The sequence below is a fragment of the Myotis daubentonii genome, chromosome 7 (genome assembly GCF_963259705.1).
Source record: "Myotis daubentonii chromosome 7, mMyoDau2.1, whole genome shotgun sequence".
NCBI lineage: Eukaryota > Metazoa > Chordata > Mammalia > Chiroptera > Vespertilionidae > Myotis > Myotis daubentonii.
In genome coordinates this window covers 50,629,202-50,653,532 of record NC_081846.1, presented here as the reverse complement: position 1 = coordinate 50,653,532, position 24,331 = coordinate 50,629,202, and the positions used below count along the sequence as shown (strand labels likewise).

At 37.6% G+C, this 24,331-nt stretch overlaps 1 protein-coding gene across 2 annotated transcripts in view; it reads right to left on the bottom strand.

The window, feature by feature from the left end:
• SCN7A (sodium voltage-gated channel alpha subunit 7) overlaps positions 1–1,532 on the bottom strand; it is a 92,305-nt gene extending 90,773 nt beyond the window's left edge. For both annotated transcript variants that reach the window (XM_059704221.1, XM_059704222.1), the window contains exon 1: positions 1,208–1,532. In XM_059704221.1, the coding sequence (XP_059560204.1) occupies positions 1,208–1,217 (10 nt within the window). In that variant the 5' untranslated portion in view covers positions 1,218–1,532. The remainder of the gene's footprint in view (positions 1–1,207) is intronic.
• Between the last annotated feature and the right edge of the window lie 22,799 nt (positions 1,533–24,331).

The following is a 24,331-nucleotide window of genomic DNA, read 5'->3' as shown; positions in this document are numbered from 1 at the left end:
GAGCCAGAACAATGAAATAAATGTATAAAAACAGAAAAACTCTTTATGCAAACAACAGTTAAACACATTACCTTCACAAAACCCTTCTGTAACTTAGTCCTTACCAGAATATAAGTTTTTGATGTGTGATTTACAATAAGAAATATAAAGCTTAATCAAAAGTTAAATAATTTGCTTCATTTTTCACAAAATGGAAATCATGTTTCATTATTCTTAACCTCAAAGTCTTCTTTATTGGACTTCAACTCTTCATTCATTAGCTAGATAATTACTGACTAATTACTCCTGATGGGCCTTATCTGCTTGACCTGTAATTTCAATAAGGGCTCCATGTAGCAGGTATGGTACCCAGGATTCTTTTTTATTGGGCCCCGCTTCCTTCTATTGTTGCCATAAACTACTCTCCTGAACAATAGCCAGGAAGAAAAAATAACCAACAAAAGCACCGCCCAAACTCCTTCCCATTTTAAGAGATTTTTCTGACCAATACCCAGACCTGCATCCATCATTCCCACAAGTAAAGGGAGCCCGTCACTGTTGTTCCACCTGCATTCATCACTTATCCTGCTCTGGCGGTACTCTGAGTGTTGGAGGCAACATATAGCCAGAGCCACAATGAATAATCGCTTCTAAAAGAAAACCTCCGGACGTATGCATTTCACAGAACTAATCAATGAAAGAAACAACCACAACCCAAAACCTGTTGATCCAGACAATACCAAAACGCCTAGTGGTTTATTAAACTAGGCACAACAGTTCCCATCACATCTATGCCTCTAATTTTATACTGTCACTTCTTACATGAAAAGCACCAATCTTGAAATCACTAAGTTACTTAGAATATGAGACAAGATTCCTTAGGAGAAATATGCTCCAGCCTGCATAGGGTGTCATTCCTTCTCTTCTATTATTGTGTCATGTGACCTAAAAACCATTGACAAGTAGGGCTTCCAGATATTTTACACCAACATAACTTCTTGGTTTCAGAAGCTTACCTGGTGGGATGAACAAACTGCCCACTCATACCTTGCAGAGCAAACACCCACAGGCCACTGCTGCTCTCAAAAGCAGCTCTCAAATTCATGTCCAGAACCTATTAATCGCCTGGGGTGTGTATGGGGTGGGGTCGGTGGGGGTTGGGTGGGGAAGACAGGCTGCAGATGACACCCTCCTGGGACTGGGCACACAGCAAGGAAAAAACACTTACTTGCTCCCATGTGATGGGTCTCCGCCAGCACCTGGGCTCCTTGGAGCCCTTGGAGCTGGGCTCCCTGGAGCCCTTTCTCTCCTCCTGGGCTTCTCTTTCTTTCTGATCTCTCTGGCTTCCTGGGCTCCGGTGGCTTAGATGGTGTTGCTAGATTAGCATCTGCCCTCACCAGCTGATGCCACCCAGGCTCGGCAGTAACGGCCCCACTGAATTGCCAGCTAGAACCCGAGTCCCTGGGGCAGCTGCCCAGCCTCTAACCGAGGGAACCCCTCCAGCCAGATGCGCAGCGGAGCCGCGCCCGCCGCCGGGAGGCTGTTTTGTGTCCTTCCCACTCCTCCCTCCCCGCTCCTCCGCCCTCAGTCCAGGCCAGTGTTGGACTTCAACACCCGGGCGTGGGCGGGGTGATGTTGACTGAAACCCGCTGCGGAGGCTGCTGCTGCCGCAGGATCCCGCAGCTGCGAGGGCTTGTGCCCAGCTGCCTTGGGAGGGAGGGGGCGAGGGGAGCGGCATCTGTAAGGAGGTGGAGCGGGGAGAAGACTTGGACTTGAAGAAATGGAGAGGCGATTCAGAGCAGGGATGCAGTTAAGGTGGGAGGTTGGAGAGGATGGCAAAGCGATGTGATGGGGAGGGCGAGGAGGGGAAGAGTGAGAGAGGACGGCAGCAAACAGGTCTTTACCTCCAGTTGCTTTCTGGGTCGCCTTGCCCTGCTGCCCCAGTGGAGCCTGCGGCATTCAAATCAGGACGTGGCAGTGGTGTGGCTGTGATGTGTGTGTAGGTGTGTGTAGGTGTGCAGGTGTTTAGGGAACAAAGGCCTGGAGCTACAGCCTCCTCACTCTAGGTTTCTTTCCAGCTCTGGTGATTTGAAACACAAGGGACACGGGAAAAACTATGCATTTTGGAAATTTTGGGGATGGTGAAGGGAAAAGTTCTCGAACCTTCTTTCTCAAAGGGAGTTTGGAGATTTTCCCACACCATAGCACGTTCATTTTATCATTCCAATTTGTTTGGAAGGGGTAAACTTTCCTTTTAAAAAAAATTCCTGCAACACACTGAGGAAAGGGGAAAAGAAATCATGTGTATTTATGAGATTCAAATTGTATATTGCCAGTTATAGAACAGAGGAGTAAAGTGGGATTCAGCTAACACTGTTTCTGTGCAAAACCATCTTAGGCACAGCATGTTTCATTCACGATTCACAGAAAGGGAGGGTCTGTTGCATGTATTTTGTTTGTTTGTTTAAATTACATGTTTATTATGAAAAATTCCAAATATATACAAAAATACAAAGAAAGTACAATAAACTCCTATGTACTAGTACTCAGCCTCAACTATTGTGACACACAGACAATCTTGTTTTTCTGTATCCTCCTTCCCACCTTAAATTAACTTAAAAGTGGTTCAGATGTCATATCATTTTTACCCAAAAATACATCAGCGTATGTCTCTGAATGATAAAGATTTTTAAAAAATATAACCCAAGACCATTATCAGACCTAAAACTTAACAATAATTATTTTGTGGTGTCAAATATGCACTTGATTTTTTTCTAACAGACAACATATGAATCACCAGCTTTCTTCTGCATGCTTTGTGGTGACAATACAAGTGAATTTTCCAGTGCAAAGAACTTTTCCTTGGAGCAATCTGACACATCCCTTCTCACTTAGTAAAATCCTATGCATCTCTCAGTACATTCAAACATAATATAAACTTAAATTTATTAACATCAAATATTTGATAGTTTATATAAGATATTTTACATAAATAAAGAGAACTGGAGTAGGCCCCTCTATCTGCGGATTATCTTTCTGTGGTTTTAGTTACCTTATTGTCAACTACAGTCTGAAAATATTATGTGGAAAATTCCAGAAATAAACAATCCATACGTTTTCAAGTGCCATTCTATGTAGCACGAGGAAATGTTGAGAACCCCGTTCTGTCCCACGAGATGTGAATCCTCCCTTTGTAGTCATCGTGCTTATCGGAGCGATTGTCATGGCATCGCAAGGCTCATGTTCATGTCCCACCATTGTTCTTCATAATGGCCCCACAGCGTAAAAGCCATTATGCTGGCAATTTGGATACTCCAAAGAGAAATTTTAAAGTTTTGAGTGAAAGGTGAAAATTCTCTACTTAATCAGAAAGAAAAAGGAATCCTATCCTGAGGTCGCTAAGATCTATGGTAAGAACAAATTTTTTACCCATAAAATTGTAAAGAAGGAAATGAGAAATTTGTGTTCATTTTGCTGTTTGTTGCACCTCAAACTGCAAAAGTAGTGGCCACGGTGTGTGATAAGCGCTTAGTTAAAATGAAAAAGGCGTTAAGTTCGTGGGTGGAGGACATGAATGGGAACTTGTTCTGATTGGGGACCACGTGTTATGCCAGAAAACACCGAGCCTACAAGAAAACTTCAGCCAGGGACACCCGGAAACAAGTGGCACCACACCGCTTGTTTACTGAAAGTAAGGGGTGGTCGCACAGATTGAGGAATAGGTTTGGTATTTTGTCATCTCACAACATCACAAGAAGAAGGGTGAGGAACTACAATAGGGTATATTCTCAAGTGTGTGTGGGGCGGGGAGACCACATTCACATAATTTTGTTACAGCATATGATTATAATTTTTCAATTTTATTAGCATTTTTGTTAATATTTGATAAATTTATAAAATTATTGTCTAATTTATAAATTAAAATGTGTCATGCATGTGTACATATAGAAAAATATATAGTATATACAAGGTTCAGCACTGTCTGCAGTTTCATGCTATCCACTGGGGTCTTGGAGTGTATAATGATGGATAAGGGGAGATTACTGTATGGCTTTGTATAATATGTAATGAACACGCAACTCATCTCAAGCCATTTTGCAGAGCAATAATAGAAAAAAGAGGCAAATAGAAGGGAAACTGATGATATTGGATGTATCTTCTGAGTGGTACATCCATTTTCTGTTGTTGTTCTGGAGCAAATTATATTTGCCACCGCTGTTAGATAATTTTACTAGGTTGGATCTGATAAATTTTAGCAATTATCATGCTGCTAATAAGCTGATGAGATCCCTTGATTTGCTCAGAGGTGTATGTGGTGGGAGGGTTCATTTGCTATTTGTTTCCCACACTTCTGCCTTAACACCCTTGCTCTATGCTGTGTTTTCTAAGGATCTATAATAATAAAACGTAATATGATAATTAGACCAGACATCCTTCAGGACGACCTTCTGGATGAAGCTGGAGCTGTGAGGGAAGCCTCGGTCCCAGGTGCCTACCAGCAGCCGGAGGGAAGCCCAGGTCCTGGGTGCTGGAGGGAAGCCGGTGCCGGCAGCCAGGGGAAGAAAAGCCTACTCTTGCACGAATTTTGTGCATTGGGCCTCTAGTATATTCATAAGGTGGAAGCTCTACCAGTGGTTCTCAACCTTCCTAACGCCGCGACCCTTTAATACAGCTCCTCATGTGGTGGTGACCCCCAGCCATAAAATTATTTTCATTGCTACTTCATAACTGTAATTTTGCTACTGTTATGAACCGTAATGTAAATATCTGATATGCAGGATGTATTTTCATTGTTCGAGACCCACAGGTTGAGAACCGCTGCAACCCACATGTCCTACCTTGTCAAGATAAACCTGCTGTATCACACTGCACTTGAACCAGAGAAGCCCCTTGGGGGAATTACTTTCCTTGCAGGATGCCACAGTGGGGCCTGTTTATTCTAGCATCAAAGATGTCAGTGTTAGGAGTGGGGATAAGCCTAGTGTTTCTATTCCCACTCCACATCACTATATTCTCAGTTGGTGAAACCTTGTGTAAAACATGACCAACAAACAATCTCCCAAAATACAAACAAATCAAAACTCTTCCTTCAAAGATAGGACCTCTAGCTGTCTCACTCTCATCTTCTTCTGCTGTCACAACCATCTTCTTACTTTATGGGCATTCTTATTAAGAGTTTATTTTCTGGTTGAAAAATCTTCCCCTTCGTCCGAATTCTTATTACAATTATGAACAGATTTTTTATCCATTTGGATGCCAATAGTCATTGTGAATAAAACACAAGCTTCTGATTTCCTCCACTGCCCCTCACTTATTAATTCCCACACTCACTAAACAAGAACCATTGGACATTTGAAGAATGCCTTTGTTATGGCAGAAAGAAACTGAAACAAATCGAATGAAACCAGTAACTCTATGGAGGTAAAGACAGAACAACAGAATTAATGTGAGAAATAAGAGTGATACATCCATGGAACAAGAGTAGGATGCCCTATATATGAAAGCTTTTGTAATCTTAATCTATGAAGAAGAAAAAGAAGGAGGAGGAACAGGAGGGATGCTGGGGTCCAACCCCAGCGGGTCCAGGGGTTCCCAAAGGTGTGGACGGAGTCGGCGAAGAAGGAATGACACGGAGACAGCGTTCAGTTGATCAGCAGCCTAGCCAGGATCTCCAGCCAAGTTCTGGTCTGGATCTCCAGAGAAGTTCTGCTTCGGATCTCCAGCCAGGTTCTGTGTCCATGTTCTCCAGCCAGGTTCAGTCACCAGGTTCTAGTCAGGCTCTCTTGCCAATTTCTGTAGTTAGGCTCAGTCCAGGATCTTTTGCCATGTTCTCTCGCTAGGTTCTGTCTCTAGGTTCTGAGGCCAGTTTCTGTCCAGGATCTTTTGCCATGTTCTCTCCAGCGAAGTTCTTCTGTCTCTAGAGAATGTTCTGTGTAGGTTCTGTCTTCTTAATTCTGTCTCTCTCTGTCTTGTTACATCTGTATTTATACCAGTTGATTCAATCCTATCAATCTCTATTACAAAGGTTAGGGTGTTTCTTATCTCCATTCCAGGGAGTAAAGATTATGCAGCTTAAGCATGATTGTTTGTAGTTAAAGTGATTAATTACCCGCCTGGCACTTAGTTGAGGGGTTTTATTCCCTCCCTAACTTCAGGGGAAAATCCCTACCTGGGGATTCAACCTTTCTCGGAGAGGCGACCTTGGTTAAAACACAGCGCCAAGAAGGTGAGCAAACATATTAAGAACCGTATGCCATATATGCCAGGTCCCTTGAAACAGCAAGGATGGACCGGCTCCCGGCAGAGGGAGAGGAGGAGGAAGAGGAGAAAAAGTGGAGTAGAAAAAGGAGGGGAGAGGGAGGGGCATAGTGGGGGAAGGGAGGGAAGAAAGAGAAGAGTTTGGAGAATAAAATTGTGAAAATCACAAAGAATGTACTAAGAGATGGACAATAGGATAGTAAAGATAAGAAGAGAGAATAAATTCCAAAGGTTTAACCTCCAGCTGACAGGAATTTCAGAGAGAACAGAGAACAGGGAGAGTAAATCCTCAAATAAATAATTCAAGAAAATTTCTCAAAATTGAAGGACCCAATTCTCCTAAGTGAATGAGCCTACAGAAGGTCAATCAGTTTAAATAAAAATAGCTTCTCAACCAAAGAAAATTATCATGAAATATTAGAATCTTGGGATAAAGACCAGATTTTAAAGCTTTCAGATAGAAAAAAAATTTAGTTAAAAAGAGGGATGGGGAGGATACCTATTTCACAAATTTTGGGTCTAATACAATTCTCCAATTAATATCAACCAGGATTTCTTTGAGAAATGGCTGAATTTAGGATTGCAGTAGGAAATTTACAAGGAGAGTCTGGAGCATCTTATAATTCCAGAAATTAAGGAAGTGTTCAAAAAACTCTCACATTCATGTAGGTATAGCAAAGCAAATGGGCATAAGAGCCACCTGCAAAAGCTACTAATGACCAAAACTGGAACAATTTGAGCTACAAAATAAATAAAGGCATGTTGGATTATAACCCAAAGTATAAAATATCCATAAGACCATACTGATATAAATAAGTAATTGGGTAAATTAATAAATGTGGGAGAAGATACACATTTTTCATGCAGAAGAATTCTAAATAGTTGATGTAGATACTCCACACTAAAGGAAAGGGAGCATAATTCCTCACTTCTTACATGCAGGCTGCACATAGAGACTTATTTCCAAGGTGTACAATATGGAAACAGGGAAAAAGAGAAACTTTATTGTATAGAAATCTGACAAACATTTTTACCTCAGCCTCGTGGTCAAGGTCAACACCCACACTCATAAGTCATATTGATAGTATGTACTTTGAGGCGATTTGATGAAAATGGCGATTTACCTCTTTGATCTTCCTCCTAACACCCAAATCCCCAGAGTAATAATTACGAAGTGGAAAACAGCAACTTTTCAGTGACATATCCTGGCAGAAGTCAATATAATAAAATAATCATAGTTAACACATTGCAGACAGATCATGAGAATTCTCGCTTCATATTACAGTGTTTTACAAAGTATCATATTTTAAAAAGATATTAGCTTGTAAGAACATGTAATAAATAACTTCAAAATGCAATGGGTATTTAATTTTAAAGCATGCCTTTAACATTTATGTATGTTTTTTGTACTCGTTCAATAGAAACTTATCTGGCCACTGGGTAAAGCTAGCAATAAAACTACTTGTCCGCAAGGTGATAACATCCTATATAATAAAAAGGTAATATGCAAATCGAGCAAATGGTGGAACGACCAGTTGCTATGATGCACACTGACCATCAGGGGGCAGATGCTCAACGCAGGAGCTGCCCCCTGGTGGTCAGTGTGCTCCCACAAGGTGCGCGCCATTCAGCCAGAAGCTGGGCTCAGGGCTGGTGAGCTCAGCAGTGGTGGCAGGAGCCTCTCCAGCCTCCGCAGCAGTGCTAAGGATGTCCAACTGATGTCTTAGGCCCGCTCCCTGCCTAAGCCATCAGTCGGACATCCCCCGAGGACTCCCAGACTGCAAAAGGGTGCAGGCCGGGCTGAGGGGATCCCTCCCTCCCCCAGTGCACCAATATCATGCACTGGGCCTCTAGTCACCAATAATAAGACATGCAGACATCATGTTCCTCCTGATATAATGCACCGACAAGACATCCATACTACTTCTGTGGTATTTCACCAAATATGTATTAAACGTAATCTAATCAGTAGAACACATAAGACAAACACAAATTGAGGGACAGTCTACAACATAAACTGGTCAATACTCTTCAAAGGTTTCAGTCATTAAAGGCAAAGAAAAACCAAGGAACTGTCATAAATTATAGGAGACTAAGGAGACATCTCAAGTAGATAAAATGTGGAATTTTGTATTATATTCTGAACCAACAAAATGACATTGGTAGGAAAACTAGTGAAATTTTAACAAAGTCTGTAGATTTAAAACTACAACAACAAGGGATTGGGCTACAATAGTATAGGATTCAGCAATAGTATCATTGGAATCCAGAAGGCAATGGAGTGGTATGTTCAAATTTCTAGTAAAAAATGATCTCCAATCTAGTATGTTATATATAGCCAAGCCATCAGTCAATATAAAAGAAAATATAATTAATTTTTAGATGTGGAGATTCTCAAAAATTTATTTTCCATTCTTTTTTTCAACTCCTATGCATTCTTACATAAGAAGTTACTGGGAAATGTGATTTATCCAAGGAGAAAGCAATACAAAAATGCTTCTGGCATCCAAAAACCAGGATTGCAACACATGAAAAATGAGAAAAAGTATTTCCTAATGATGAAAATGAAAGAGCCAGAATGAGAGCTGCTCAATAGATCCCAAGAGCATCCAGTCTAGACTGGAGGTGGAAGTCCATGTGGTATTTTACAGAAAATTTGGAGTGTGAGTAAACCTAGTCAAAAGATAAATATGAAACTAAAAAAGTTATTAAAGTATTAACTAGTAAAAACAAAAACACATGTGTTCTTTTTAATATATTTTTATTGATGTCAGAGAAGTAGAAAGAGATAGAAACAACAATGATGAGAGGGAATCATTGATCAACTGCCTCTTGCAGGCCCCACACTGGGGATCGAACCTGTAACCCAGGCATGTGCCCTTGACTGGAACCGAACCCAGGACCCTTCAGTCTGCAGGCTAATACTCTATCCACTTAGCCAAACCAGCTAGGGCCAAAAACACATGTTTAAGGAAATATAATTACAATACTCTTCTTTCTTACCAGAATCATATTATGAAAGCTACAATGGGGATTTAATCAGTGTCATATAGCCACATTTGCAGGATGTTTGCATGGAAAGGAGATGAAAGAGAGGGAAAATGCTCATTTTCTATAGCAGAAATGTAATATGTAATACCTAAATTGATGAATCAAAATAGAGCAGTTCCATATATTATTTGTAAATTTGGTAGATTACAGATGAAGCAGCTAAAATGATTTAAAGAATTGCCTATTGTGAAGAAAAATCAAGAAGATGGGAGGGTGTTGATATAAGCCTTTTAGCACTATTTATACTTTTTAACCATCTTTATGCTTTACCTTAATAAAATAAAATTTATTGAAAATAAAGTTAATACATAATTTCCCAGGAAGTTATTACACCAACATGAAGATTTAAACAATGTCCCGCCTCTCCCCTTGATTGCTCCTATTTTCCACCAGAAGAAAAATCAGCCTTGTAGTGATAGATTTCACAAAACAACTATTCAAGAGATGACTCTACATGACTCTACAAAGAGATGGTATCTCACCTCACCAGAAATGAGAGACATTTCCAGAAAACCACCAAATCTTAAATTGTTCCTTCTCTTATTAAGTGAATACAGTGCACTTATAGCCGTAGCCTGAGGAATTCACCTCTACCTCCTTCAAAACTCCATTCCCACATCCCCTGAAGCCTACCTGCAGACTCCATCTTGTAACCTCTTTTCTGTTGGCAACTCCCTCCCAGAAGTAATTCCACCCCTTGCAGAAACAATGTAATTGTCCTTCAGAACCCCCACACTACAGCTGATGAAGGGAGCAAATCTTGAATGAACTTGGAATGAAACCCTTGAGGAGAGTTCATATTCTGTCAACAGTGTCTCAATTTGCACAGCAAACATCAGCTCAGGAAAATAGCTACTCATCTAAAGCCAGCCTTCTCAAGTGTTTAAAATGGTGGAGCAGTCAGATTTTTTTTCCTTCAGCATGTTATACAAAATGAAGAATGAACTATCAGTTCATTGTGAGTCACCTTCTTCTCCAACAGCATCTCAAGACATTTTGCATCTTGCTTTATTTTCCTTTCAATTGTTTATCCTTAATTGTTCATTTTTTTAAATTAAATTTATTAGGATGACATTGGTTAATAAGATTATACAGTTTTCAAGTGCACATTTTTATGATACATGGTCTGTATATTGCATTGTGCACCCACTACCCAAAGACCCCATCTTCCAGCAACCCCTTTTTTGAAGCCCTTTACCTTTTACTATCTCCCACCCCCTGCCTCTGATAACCGCCACACTGTTGTCTGTGTCTATGAGATTTTGTTTGTTCATTTTTCTTGTTTATTCATTTGTTGTTTTCAGTTTCATGTCTACATGTAAGTGAAATCATGTGATTCTTAACTTTTTTGTCTGACTTATTTCGCTTAGCATGATATTCTCAAGGTCCATCCATGTTGTCCAAAATGGCAATATTTAATCTTTTCTTATGGCTGAGCAGTATTACATTGTATATATGCACCACATTTTCTTTATCCAATCATCTATCAAAGGACACTTTGGTTGTTTCCATGTCTTTACCACCATGAACACTGCTGCAATGAACGTAAGGGTAAATATAGTAGTATCTCTGTGAATACATGTTTTCATTCATTTTTTTAATCCTTAGGGAACTTTTTGCTGTTTCTCCTACCAGACAGAGCTAGCTATGGACTTCCATATTACTTATTGTAATTAAGTTAATGTGTCACTGTTTAATTTATATATCTTTTTCCTGAAATCCAAGGAGTCAGAGTATTTAGTGTTCTTACTACTATGCCTCGGTATGAGTTCTGGAGATTTTAGAATTGTTGCTTATATTATTTGTAAAACAAGATAATGACATACTATGTCCAAAATCATTGGGATTCAATGAATGTAAGCTTCATTAATGTAGCTATTATTTAATAAATATTATATTGTTATTGGACTTCTTACTACAGATTATTAAGGAACAATCAGAATAATAACAGAACAATCATGAAATTTCTAAACATCTCCTTTAGAGTGAAATATAGACAGGTTAAAGGAAATCATTTCAAATTGCAATTAGATAGGCTATGTAGGTACTGCAACTACTTAATGTAAAGTACAATGAGGATTTTGGACAAGCTGAAAGAAAGGCAGAAAACAAATTAATTATGTATGATGAAATAGGAGAGAAAAGTAAGAGTCCAAAATGTATGAAATATATTGAAAATATTAAAGTTATACTGCACGAGATCTTTCTTTGCATAGTTCTGGTCTTGGTACAAGTAAACATATGTAAGTATTAAAACAATACTGAACATAATCGGCTTAATTAAGTACTTAGTTAGTATATGTCAATATATTAGTTTATAATATGTGTTTTTAGATATTTTCCACAAAATGTATTGTTTAACAGAAACAACTTTCTATGTAGAGGTCATATTTGGCAAAAATATTTGGAGAAAGCTGGCATGAAACCAAGAAGAAATTTGAAGCTCTTTGAACAGTGTTACAAAATTTCTCAATTCAATTACTCAAGATTATCTCTCTCTGCTTATGGGGCCTTCCTTCCTATGATGTCCAAAACTGAGACTTTTGTACTCTTTCCTAAGATTTACTTCTCCCTCTCTATCTGATTCCTTTTCTTACCTGCGTCCTCTGGGACCTTGCTAGATTGGTTTTCTGTATCTTCAAATTCTCCCATCTGACTAACCTAGATTATATATGGTGCACATTCTATCTACAGAAAAAAACACACACAAATTCACAAACCTAGAAAGCTTTGCATTTAGTTTTGGAACTAATCCGAAACTCATTTACTAATCATAAAGTTGATAGTGCAGTAAAACAAACTCCTGGTCTTTCATATGCTGCCATCCTCTCTTTTCTCTGTCACCTTCTTAGAAGAACAGTTTGATGCTTTTGCTTCCTCCCCATTGGTTCTTTCATTCTTGGAACTTGGCTTTAGGCTCTTTATCTCCCACTGAAATGGAAATGCCAGGATCACCAATAAGAGCATCTTCTACGAATAACTTTCCAGAGGGCACACTGGGGGTGGTCTCCCAAAGAAGCCATATTAGTTTATCTTTTCTTCAGGGTATAGTTTCACAAATATTTCACAAAGTTTACACTATAAAGATTAAAATTGGACATGTTGCAATGCTGATTAATTGATATGTCTTATAATTCACTAATGTCATTTGTTGCAATTATTTTTCCTTTTTGGGAAATCATGATGTTATGTTAGGAGCCTGGCAGGTGGGGAGGCACTGTGTACCGTTATGGTAAAGATTCCCTAAATGCCAGAATCAATGGACTCCTTTCAGTTTCCATCTGCCTGACACCTCTGTTGTATTATTATTTCCTTCTTGAAACTATCTTTTGCTTTGTGTTTGCTGACACCACATTTTTCTGATTCGATTTCTCTGGCACATCATCTCAAGAGATCTGGTTTTATTCCAGCTCTTTCCTAGTTCAGTGTGATCCAAAAGAACCTTCTGCTGCGATGGAAATGTTCCATATCTGCCTGTCTAATACAGTAGCCATTAGCCATATGTGGCTATTGAGCGTTTGAAATATAACTAGTGAAGTTGAGGAACTGCACTGTAAAACTTTAATTTGTTTTAATTGATATAAATTCAAATAGCGACATGTAGCCAGTGGCTACAATACTGGACATGTTAGAAAACAGTGTGATACTGCAGTCAGAATAGTTGTTTCCAACTATTCTTTCTACCTTCTAGCTCTAAAATTTTGATTGTGTTTCTTCACATGAAAAAAAAATAGATTTCCTGGAAACATAAACCCCAAAGATTTTCCTTTTTATGATTTGAAGCAGTTTGAATATTGGAGAAGAGAATTAGCACTCAGTTTTGGGCATTTATTCAGAAAGCATTTGCGCAAAGAAGGTAGAAAGCCACTCAAGAAATTATACTTTAGTTGCTAAGAGAGTAAATCTTAAAAATTCTTATAACAAGAAAAAAATTGTAACTATGTGTGATGATGGATATTATTGTGGTGATCATTTCACAACGTATAGATATGTCACTATGTTGCACACCTGAAACTATTATAGTGTTATATGTCAATTACATCTTAATTTTAAGAAGCAATTATAGTTTGCTGTTATAAGAGGCATATGCACTAGCTACTTTAGTTTTAATTAGATTAGAAAGCATTGCCTTACATAAGTTAACATTGGAGGATAATGGATTTAATAATTATTCCATTTTAAATACCTATGAATGGTGTGCATTACTTCTTCAGGAATTTCCTCAACATATATGGAGGGGCAAAGTATGTTTATATTTGTTCATATAGAAAAGAATACAATAATTAATAAATAATAACAATATAAAAATAAAGTGTTTTGTGTACTCACAACTGTAAATCTACTTTTGCCCTTTTCAAGAGTCTGCACACAGTGGGCACTGTGTAAATGTGACTGATAAAAAAATGTTTCAAATTCTTTTTGATACATTATATTTTATTTCGTGTTTAGGTGATACAGGAACCTTATATTTCACAGGCTGTACTTTGATAGCACTATATTTTAAATAAGAAGATACTCTACTGCCCCCTGGTGTTCAAATTAAGTCTTATTTGCTACACAGTCTACCTCCACCTTGCATCCCCATAATTTTAATAAGCTTTTTCTCAGTGGAGATATGTTGCTGTGCAAAATTTTTATTCCACTAGATCTATTTTCATTCAAGCTGTGATTTTTGCAAGATTAACCATTATACCTGATGCTTTTTAGTTGATTCAATTGGTATATCTGATATAATTCCTGTGTAAAATCTACTAAATTTCAGAATCCGTTTGCTCTCTTTATCTCACTCTTCTTCCTTCCTTGCTTATTCCCTGCTCTCTCCCTCTCATTAATTACTCAGTTTATATATATATTCATGCACATTTGCAAGGATTCAAGTTCATTTAATTTGCCTTCTGCCCCTCCTGTTCAAATTAACTGTAAGGAACATCAGAAATCATATATTATTAGATATTCATAGCTTGCAATGATCTCTAGATGGCATCTAGTTTGACTTCTCATTTTAGAATTTAAGATGTATTTCATAAGCAGCATTTAGGACAACAGAGTATCAGTGACACAGTGTTAGATGTCCTGCCCATCAATCAGACTTTTTCATTCTTAATTCTACAGAAACAAACACAAAGGGAATTTTTACTGCTAATTTTATATAAAAACTAGAGGCCTGGTGCATGAAATTTGTGCAAGGGGCTTGGCCCTTGCAGTCCTGGCTTCATCCAGAAGGTTGTTTGGCTATCTGGTCTAATTAGCACATTACGTTTTTATTATTATAGATATTTGTAGGATACCTACTGTGTGCTAGATATTGAGTTAGGCACCTCTTCTTTGCCTCAGGAATATCATAGTCTAGTAAAATTGTAATCTACAGGTAAATAAACAAGATTTACAGTACAATGTGTTAAGTGCAATAAAAGAACAAATAGAAGGTACTACAGAGGATCCAGAAAAATCATTTTGATTTAGATGGCAGAGATGGAAAAAAAACTTCTCATTAGGAGTGATGGTTAAGCTTTGACCTATGCAACAACTTCAATAATCCCTATAATAGTGAGTTTGGTTGTGGCAACAAGAAATTTGGTCATGAAGTATAAGAGTAAGGGGCTTACATTTGTAAAGCCATAGTTGTTTAGAAACAGAGATTAATGTATGAAGAAAAAAATGAAAGCAAATTTAGAACCCATCCGCTTCCTGATTAAATGCTTGAGCCTCCCCTAATCCAGGTATGGAAAAAAAGGTAAAGAAAGAAAAAGAGAGAAACAAGTTGGTAGAAAGGACATTAGAAGGTTTTAAATTTACTTCAGTAAAGATAACAGCACTAAAGGGCTTCAGAGAGTAAATTGCATTTGAAATTTTAGGTACACCGTAGGGAATTTGTATGAAAACAGTTCTCAAACTTTATTTTAATAAGAGAATTTGTTTCAAGAACTCAGAATTTCAGGAAATTTTTGCTCCATTGTTGGGGGGTGAGTAGTTGTGAAAAAGGTGTCCATTTATATTGGGAGCTAGGAAAAAAGAACAACATTTTGAGGGTCAGAATTAGTTACAAGTTCCAGATACTGTTTTAGAAAAACACTTGTTTTAGAAAATTATATTTCATATTTTAATGACAATTGAGAATTTGCTTTCTTAGACACCTAAGACTGCAGATTTGAAAACTTATACAAATGCTATAATTGTAACTAAAAGAGCCTTCTGCATATAATCAATTGCAATTGCTTTTTGGCTTCTGCCCTTGTAGTCATTAAGAATAAATGCCCCATTATTTGTAATAGCACAAAAATTAGTCTTGCTGCAATGGTAATGATTTTCAATAGGACAAGAGCAGGGAAGAAAACTGAAAATGCATTTGGAGAGTGAATATAATGTAAAAAATGTATTACTGCTTATGCAAGGCTCTGAGCCTTTAAGAAGATTGTGATTATCTCATAACTCACAATTGAGTCTGAAATAGAATGGCTTCATTTTCCTTAAAATCAGTTGTTTTAAGAGTATTACTTATAGTTTAAAATGTTTTGATAACACTAAATACAATACATATTTCAGCTCAAACAAACTTATGGGAGGTCTTTATTTCATGGAGGATTAATTCTTTATTGAAGTCTGAGGCATAATGGAGTATGTAAATAATGTTATACATTGGGCGCCCCAATAATTTGTTTGCTTGAAATAGCCTAGATTCTCCTTTGAGTAGGGTTCCTCACTCCTCACCCAGGTCTTTCATTCCCTATTCTTCCAATATCTAGTTATTTTTCACTTGTCTTAACATTTCAAATAATCCTGAATTGCTTACCTTGGTCCCAGTTATTTGGGGACAACTCAGCCTATTTCCTTCTGACATTTAACCCAGCGGAATGATGATGCTTCTATTTAGGTAACTCTAGGCTTCCTCTTGTATAGAGAAGTAACTAGACCATAATAAATAGATGCCTGACTCCAGAAGATTCATAATATTTTTTATTTTCAATTTAAAGCATCCATAATTATGCAGATTTGAAATAATAATTGTCATTCAGAGAATTTTTAAAGGGGAAATAAATTCATTAATATCAATATGTGTCCAGGCCCATGTGACTCAGTGGTTGAGCAACAACCCAGGAACCAAGAGGTCACTGGTTTGATTCTGGCCATGGCACCTGCACTAGTTTCAGGCTTGATCCTCATAGGGGTATGCAGGAGGCAGCTGATCAATAATGTTTCTCTTTCATTGATGTTTCTAGCTTTGTATCTCTCTCCCTTTTTCTCTTTCTAATATATATATATTAGAAATATACATATATAAGAAATATAGATATATATATATTAGAAATATATATATATATATATATATATATATATATATATATATATATATATATATATATATTAGTTTTTTAAAGCAACATGCAAGGAGCAAAGGCATTGAAAATATGGATCTTTCCCTTTGAAATTATAATTTTAGCCACCATTCATTGAGCACATATTATATGCCAAATTAAAGGCTCATAAAGAAGTAAAATTATCATCCCAACATAAATAATGAGTGCAGATAGACTTATTTCAAGGTCCATGTTCTTAATCCCTAGTGGATAACTTGTAACCTTAGAGTCTAAGCCAACTCTTAGTTCTCAGCCTTCAATTTGCATACAAATAGCTTGAAGAACCTTTTGTAAATCTAGTAGATATGGAGTTGGGTCCGGAGAACTATATTTTAACTGCAGTCCCTAGTACACATTTAGGCACATTAAAGTACTGTGCGATACTGGTTTGGCAATGATCATGAATATAATAATGGAATCATTTTGCACATGTGAGCGTCAGGTATCTGCTTTCCGCCAGTTGGAGAAGCCAGCTTCTTCATTCAGTATCATTCCTCTGTGTATCACTGCCCACCCAGCACCAACCAATCTCCCTGGTAGGTCTGCTCTGTTTACTTGGGAAGAACAGTACTGGCTTCTTCCAGATATTCACTTTTTCTAATGTAAATGCTTTGGCTAAGCATTGGCATCTTAGAACATAATGCCAAGAGTTGGAAGAACATAATACTCCTCTCAGGCCCACTGGGACTGTCAAGTGGAAAGTCTTGAAAGCAACTCTTTCCAAGCTTTACTAAGAGCCATAAATGACAAGTTAAATTTAAATCCATTTTCTAAACACGATAAATGGAGATGCTAAAAGGAATGGAAGGATGGAAGTAACCATCTCTTATGGTAGTAACATAATTTTCAGTTTTATTGTAACTTAGATATAAAACCCATTAGCATATTGGCCATTTTTATTCCTTAGTTCTAACCATCCAGTTCACTGTTTTCTAAATGTGTTTTTAAATTTATTTTACTATGAATATTGCTTATAACTGTCTAAAAGGGATCCTGTTTTTGTCATCACACTGTTTTATAATGTCTGAGAACGGCATTATGCATTCAAGAAATGTTATAACAATCACTGAGTGTATGCTAAGAAGTCCTATAAAAATAAGAAACAAAAATGTATTTGGGTAAAATTATTGATTTTGATAAAACTTTCTATTAGCACAGGTCTTATTAATATATTCTGAATGTCAATGAATGACTTACATTTTTGAATGATAAATTACTTTAGTATATTAGTCTGGTACATTCTGCTAAGATATGTGATGTTTGTCCCAGACCTTAAAAATGTGGTAATACTGATTTTGCAAACAGTTTGGGAGACAGTCTAACAGAGTTCTTTTTTTTTTTCTCCTATGCCCCTGATTCTATTATAATCACCAGTTCATTCTGTTCATCAGATTATTCACTTGATTTTCAGATTCACTTGTTCCTAACAGTGTTCTTAAGAATGATGTTGAACACCAGCAAATAATTTTATTCATTAACAAGGCAACACTAGGCCAGCTGGCATGGCTCAGTGGTTGTGTGTCCACCTATGGACCAGGAGGTCACAGTGCAATTCCCAGTCCGGCCATATGCCTGGGTTGTGAGCTTGGTCCCCATTGTGGGGTGTGCAGGAGGCAGCCCATCAGTGATTCTCTCTCATCATTGATGCTTCTATCTCTCTCTCCCTCTCTCTTCCTCTCTTAAATCAATCCTATATAATAAAAGGGTAATATGCAAATATACCAAATGGCAGAACAACCAACCAAAGTGTAATATGCTAATGATATGCTAAGGCTGCTCAACTGCTCACTATGATGTGCATTGATCACCAGGGGCAGATAGTCGACCAGCTGACCAGTTGCTATGACGTGCACTGACCACCAGGAGACAGATGCTCTGACAGGTAGGTTAGCTTGCTGCTGGGGTCCGGCTGTTCGGGACTGAGTGAGATGGGCCAGACATGCCCTAGAGTCCTTCCATGGTCCCTCCCCAGCCTAATCGTGCACCAGTGGGGTCCCTCAGACTGGCCTGCACCCTCTTGTAATCTGGGACCCCTCAGGGGATATCAGAGAGCCAGTTGCAAACCAATGCCACAGGCCACTCCCCTTGGGAGGGCTCTACATGCAGGGCTCATGGCTGGCAAGTGCTGCTGTAGCAGCTCGAGCCTCTCCTGATCAGAACTGATTGGGCACGAGCCCACGGCAGGCACAGTGGGGCCAAGATGAGTGGGAGTGGCAAGTAGGAGCTGCAGGCGGTGTTGGACTGCGGGTTTAGGCCTGATCCCTGCAGGCCACCCAGAGGGACCCCATCTATGCACGAATTCATGCACCAGACCTCTAGTAAAAATATATTTAAATTAAAAAAATTAAAAAGACAATATAAAAGTATGGACTATATTGCCCTGACCAGTTTGGCTCAATGGCTAGAGCATCGGTCTATGGACTGAAGAGTCCAAGATTCGATTCCGGTCAAGGGCATGTACCTTGGTTGCGGGCACATGCCCAGTGGGAGGTGTGCAGGAGGCAGCTGATCGATGTTTCTCTCTCATGGATGTTTCTAACTCTCTATCCCTCTCCCTTCCTCTCTGTAAAAAATCAATAAAATATATATTTTTTAAAAAAGTATGGACTATATTTCCAGAGTTTAACAGGCAGACTCGGGTTATAGGAGGTCACCTGGCATCACTTATTGCCACTACAGATTTTCTCAAACTCATCTCGTTTCCTAAACCAATTCTTTGTTCCCAGTGGTTTTTGATCTACCACCTTAATGTGGACCCTGTCCCAGCATTGCAGTATGACATAATGCACAATTTTGTGATTGCTTATTCCTCCCACCCCTTCTCACTCAAAGGAAGCTCCATACAGCGGGCAGAGGAATTGGGTTTCCTGGCAGCAGCTGAAACAATCAGGTGAGAAACCTGGAAATGAAGGCAAATTAATCTTTTATTGGGGGAAAACTTTGACCCATGAGGAACGGGAGTCCAGAGTGATGCAGAAGACATTATCTGTCAACATCCTCCTGGTTTGGATTGTTTGAGATGCAGTAGTTCCCTACTTCTATGTCTGTATCCACCAAGACAAAGAAAAAACTCATTCTGTTACAAAGTTGTGTCCCTACTTAATCCTGTTCTCTCTTCTCTTATGGACATCAGAACCAGAAGCAAAAGCTATTTGCTTATGCTTTACTAGAGGCCCGGTGCACGAAATTCATGCACAGATAGGGTCCCTAGGCCTGACCAGTGATCAGGGCTCATCAGGGCCTTCCTTCATTCCACACCACCCCATGGTGGTCAGCGCACATCATAGTGAGCGACTGAACTCCCGAGGGGACAACTTGCATATTAGGCTTTTATATATATAGGTAGATTGGTGATTGCAGTCCCTCAGACGTTGGCACTAATAAGGTGGCCATCACCAATAAAAACCAAGCACCTAAGCTTTTACTTCAGATTCTATTTTACATGTAATCTTATCTAAGACAATATGGCAGGCTGGGTAATGTTTAATAACATAATTTCAGTCCTAATACAAGTTTCAATGGGTGTAAGAGTTTTTTCAGCTCCCACTAGAGGAAGCATGAAGTATACTTCACCAGGGAAGCCTGAGTTAGGGAGTTCAGAAATTGATCCAGTAACGCTCTTTATTCGAGGCTGCTTGAGTATTGTGGGAAGAGATTTGGGATTGTGATTGATAGGCACCTCAATTTAAGACTAGGCAGACCTCTGAAAAGCAAAGGAAAGAAAAATATAATAATATAAAAATAAAGTTTGGGAAAATCAAGAAACGAAAGAGACAAAGGGTTCAGAAATCAGCTGACAGAAGTAATCCTGGCTTTGAAACGGAATCTAGAATAAACTGCTTTATAATGTCACACCAATTTTACCTTATTGCAAGAACACCAATAAAAAATTGGGCTTGATTTCTTTTTAAATATTACTGGGTTTAATTTACTAATATTTTTCTTAGTGTTTTGAATCTGTGATTATGAGAGACATTGCATGTAATTTTTCCTTCTTATAATAGCTTCATCACATAGTGGATGCATAGCTATGTTGACCTCATAAAAGAATTTGAGTCGTTTTTCTATTTTCAGAAACTTTATGCATATGTTTAGAAAAGTTAACAAGTAAAACTATCTGGTTTTGGCATTTTTGGGGGGATAATGATTTTAATGTCTTACTCAATGTCTTAATACCTACAGAACTATTCATGTTTTTCATTTCTTCCCATTTCAAGTATGAAAAATTACATTGTTAAGAAATTTGTCCATTTATCTAAATGTTTAACCTATTGAAATAAAGTTGTTCATTATGCTCTCTCCTTATCTTCTTATACCTAGATAATATGTAGTAATGTGCATTTTAAATTCTTGGTTTGGTAATTTTCTTTTTTTCTTAATCAGTTTTTACATTTTTTGGTCTTTTAAAAGAATTAAATTTGTTTTTATCGAGTCATTTATTGTTCATTTGTTTTATATTTCATTGTTTGTGTATCTTATCTTTATTTTCTTCTCTTTCATTTTGGCTTAATCTACACTAATAAAAGAGAAACATGCAAATTGGTGTCACTCTGCTACGCCCACCAACCAATCAGAGTGACTATGCAAATTAACCCAACAAAGATGGAGGTTAAGTTGCATATGCAGCTGCAGAGTGAAGACTGAAGGAAGACTGAAGACTGAAGAGGTTTGGTTTCTCCTCTGCGGCCGGACCAAAGGCCTGGGTCCTGGGTGCCGGAGGAAAACCGGTGCCAGAAGCCAGGGGAAGGAAGGCCTATTGTGTGAATCTTAGTGCAACGGGCTTCTAGTTTGCTAATATTTTTTCCAGCTTCTTTAGATGGATTCTTTAAATTTTTTTGTTAATCCTCATCCTAGAATATTTTAAAAAAAAATTTTCCCATTAATTTTTAGAGAGAGTGGAAGGGAGGGAAAGGAGGGGAGAGACAGACACATGTGTGAGAGAGACACATCAATTGGTTGCCTCCCGCACTTGCTTAGACCTGATCAGAAATCAAGCCTGCAACAGAGATGCCTGCCCTTGACCAGAATTGAACCTGTGACCCTTCAGCCCATGGGCTGGTGCACTAACCACTAAGCAAAGTGGCTAGGACAGATTCTTTAATTATTACTGTTTAGGCATTGTTCCTTTTTCACAATATGCATTTAAGGCTATAAGTTTCACTTAGCACTATTTTAGCAACATTCCACACATTTATGTTTCTTTTATTTTAACTGAAATATTATCTTATTTTCTGTACAGTTTGTCCAATGGACTATTTAGAAGTGTATTATTTAGTTACTAAGTAGATATTTTCTTTTTGTTGCTGTTATTTGCTACTAGTTTAGTTCCATGGTGGTCAGATAAATATTTTGTATGATTTTGAAACCCTGGGCTTTATGCTCAAAGACATGGTCCATGTGCCCTTGGGTAGAATGTTAGTCATTTTTGTTAATGGTGGTGTTCAAGAATTTTATATGCTTCCTGTTTTTTTGTCACCTTCTTTTATGAGTTACTGAATGAGATATGGCAAAATATCCTAATATTATTGTGGATTTATGTGTTATTTCATACAATTTTGTCATTATTTCATTTCTATATTTTAAAACTATATTTTGTATATTCAAAGATTTGTGGTATTTTCTAATATATTCAACTTTTTATCATATGAAACATCATCTTTACTTCTAGAGATGATTCTTGCTTTAAAGTATTTTATGTAAATTTAGTAAAGCTTCACACTCTTTTTGTTAATATTGCATGGCATACTCTTTTACCTTCAATCTTTCTTACATTTAAGGTGTATTTATTGTAATCAGAAAATAGGTCTACTTTCATTCAGACTGAAAATCTTCATCTCTTAATGTTATCACTGGTATATTTTTATTTTGATTTATCAGTTTACTCTTTTTTTCCATTTTCCCCTTTTGTTCTTGCTTCCCTTTCTTTCTATTAAACTTATTATGAATTAATCAAATGCATTTTTAAATATTTCTATTTTTCCTTATGTAATCTCAACTATAAATTTTGTTATTATTTTGGGAGAAGCAGGAATGAATTTCCTAGAGGTGACACAATTGGTCCTTAATTTATTGAGTCTACCTTAGATTAATACTTTACTTTTTCAGTCAGTACAAATAGATACATAAATCATGGTATATTCAAATTACTGCTACATACAACAATTTGTGTGAATCTCTAAATCATAATATTTAGCTAAAGAAGGTATATACAAAAATAGCACATGCTGTAGGATTCTTTTTCTATAAAGTACAGCAACCAATACATCTAATTCATGGTGATAAAAGTCAGAATAGTAATTTCTTTGGGGAAGGTGGTAAAGAGGAAGCACAAATGGGATTTCTTGGGTGCTGACTATGTTGTACATTTTGCTCTGTATGGTGGTGGTTTGGTTGACTATATCCAATGTAAATTCATTGAGGTGTGCACTTACATATGTACTTTTCTCTAGGTATATCATATAAATATATATTAATCTTTAATAGATACAAAATAAAAATCTAGTTTATTAACACCTCCTCTGGGCTAACTTCTGTAAGTTGTCCAGAGAGGGTAAATCACTCCCTTTTGTTCATGACACACTGGTTGTGTGCCTTTATAGAAATATACATATGTATTTTTATTTTTTAATACCTTTTTTATTGATTTCAGAGAGCAAGGGAGAAGGAGAGAGAGAGATAGAAACATCAATAATGAGAGAGAATCATTGATTGGCTGCCTCCTTGACCAGAATTGAACCCTGGGCCCTTTAGTCTGCAGACCAACACTCTATCCACTAAGCCAAAACAGCTAGGGTGGTTGTGTGCCTTTTTTGAGCACTCATATAGATGTATTGAAATGTGTCAGTTTACTCAGCAGATTCACAATTAAGTTATTCATTTCTTAAGGAAGGTTCTGTGTAAAGCAAGGCATTAAAAATCATAGTAATCCATCTTGTAATAAACCTTTATTTCAGGGAGGAAAATGTAAGTAATGTTTTTTCAGCTATGCCATAGGCTTGCTGTGGTGATCCTAGGACACAGAATGGCAAAACAGCTCACTAAGAACTTGTATTCTTTCTACAAAAAAACTGAGGCTTACCTGCATGGCATCTAGTTCCCTAAATCTGTCTGTTTTTTTCTTAGTCCTAGACTCTGCCTCAATTCTCCTCTTCCTTCATTCTTCACTAATGCTACCAAGTAATCAAGATGTGTGCTAGGTATGTGATTAAGGCAGATTTCTCCCTGAGGAAAGATTCCTCCATATCTTGGTTCAACTAGTATTGATCTTCCAAAATATTGATTGGCTTCTTGACTTGCAACTCAGAGTAGAAGTATTTTCTCTTTAAACTCATAGGCAGATTATTTCTACCCTTCCTATTGAAAGAATTATAAATTCTGCACGTGAATCCAAGTTACTGTACTATCTGTAAAGAGGGCATCCTCCACTGAAATATTGTCTACTAATGCCTGACTCTGTAGCCCTTCACACAATTGGCAGCATTTTTGTGTATCTTCCATGGTTTTCATCTTTCTTCTATAAGAAAAGCTTATTGTTCTTTTTTTAAAAATATATTTTATTGATTTTTTACAGAGAGGAAAAGAGAGATAGAGAGTTAGAAACATCTATGAGAGGAGAAACATCGATCAGCTGCTTCCTGCACACCTCCTACTGGGGATGTGCCTGCAACCAAGGTACATGCCCTTGACCG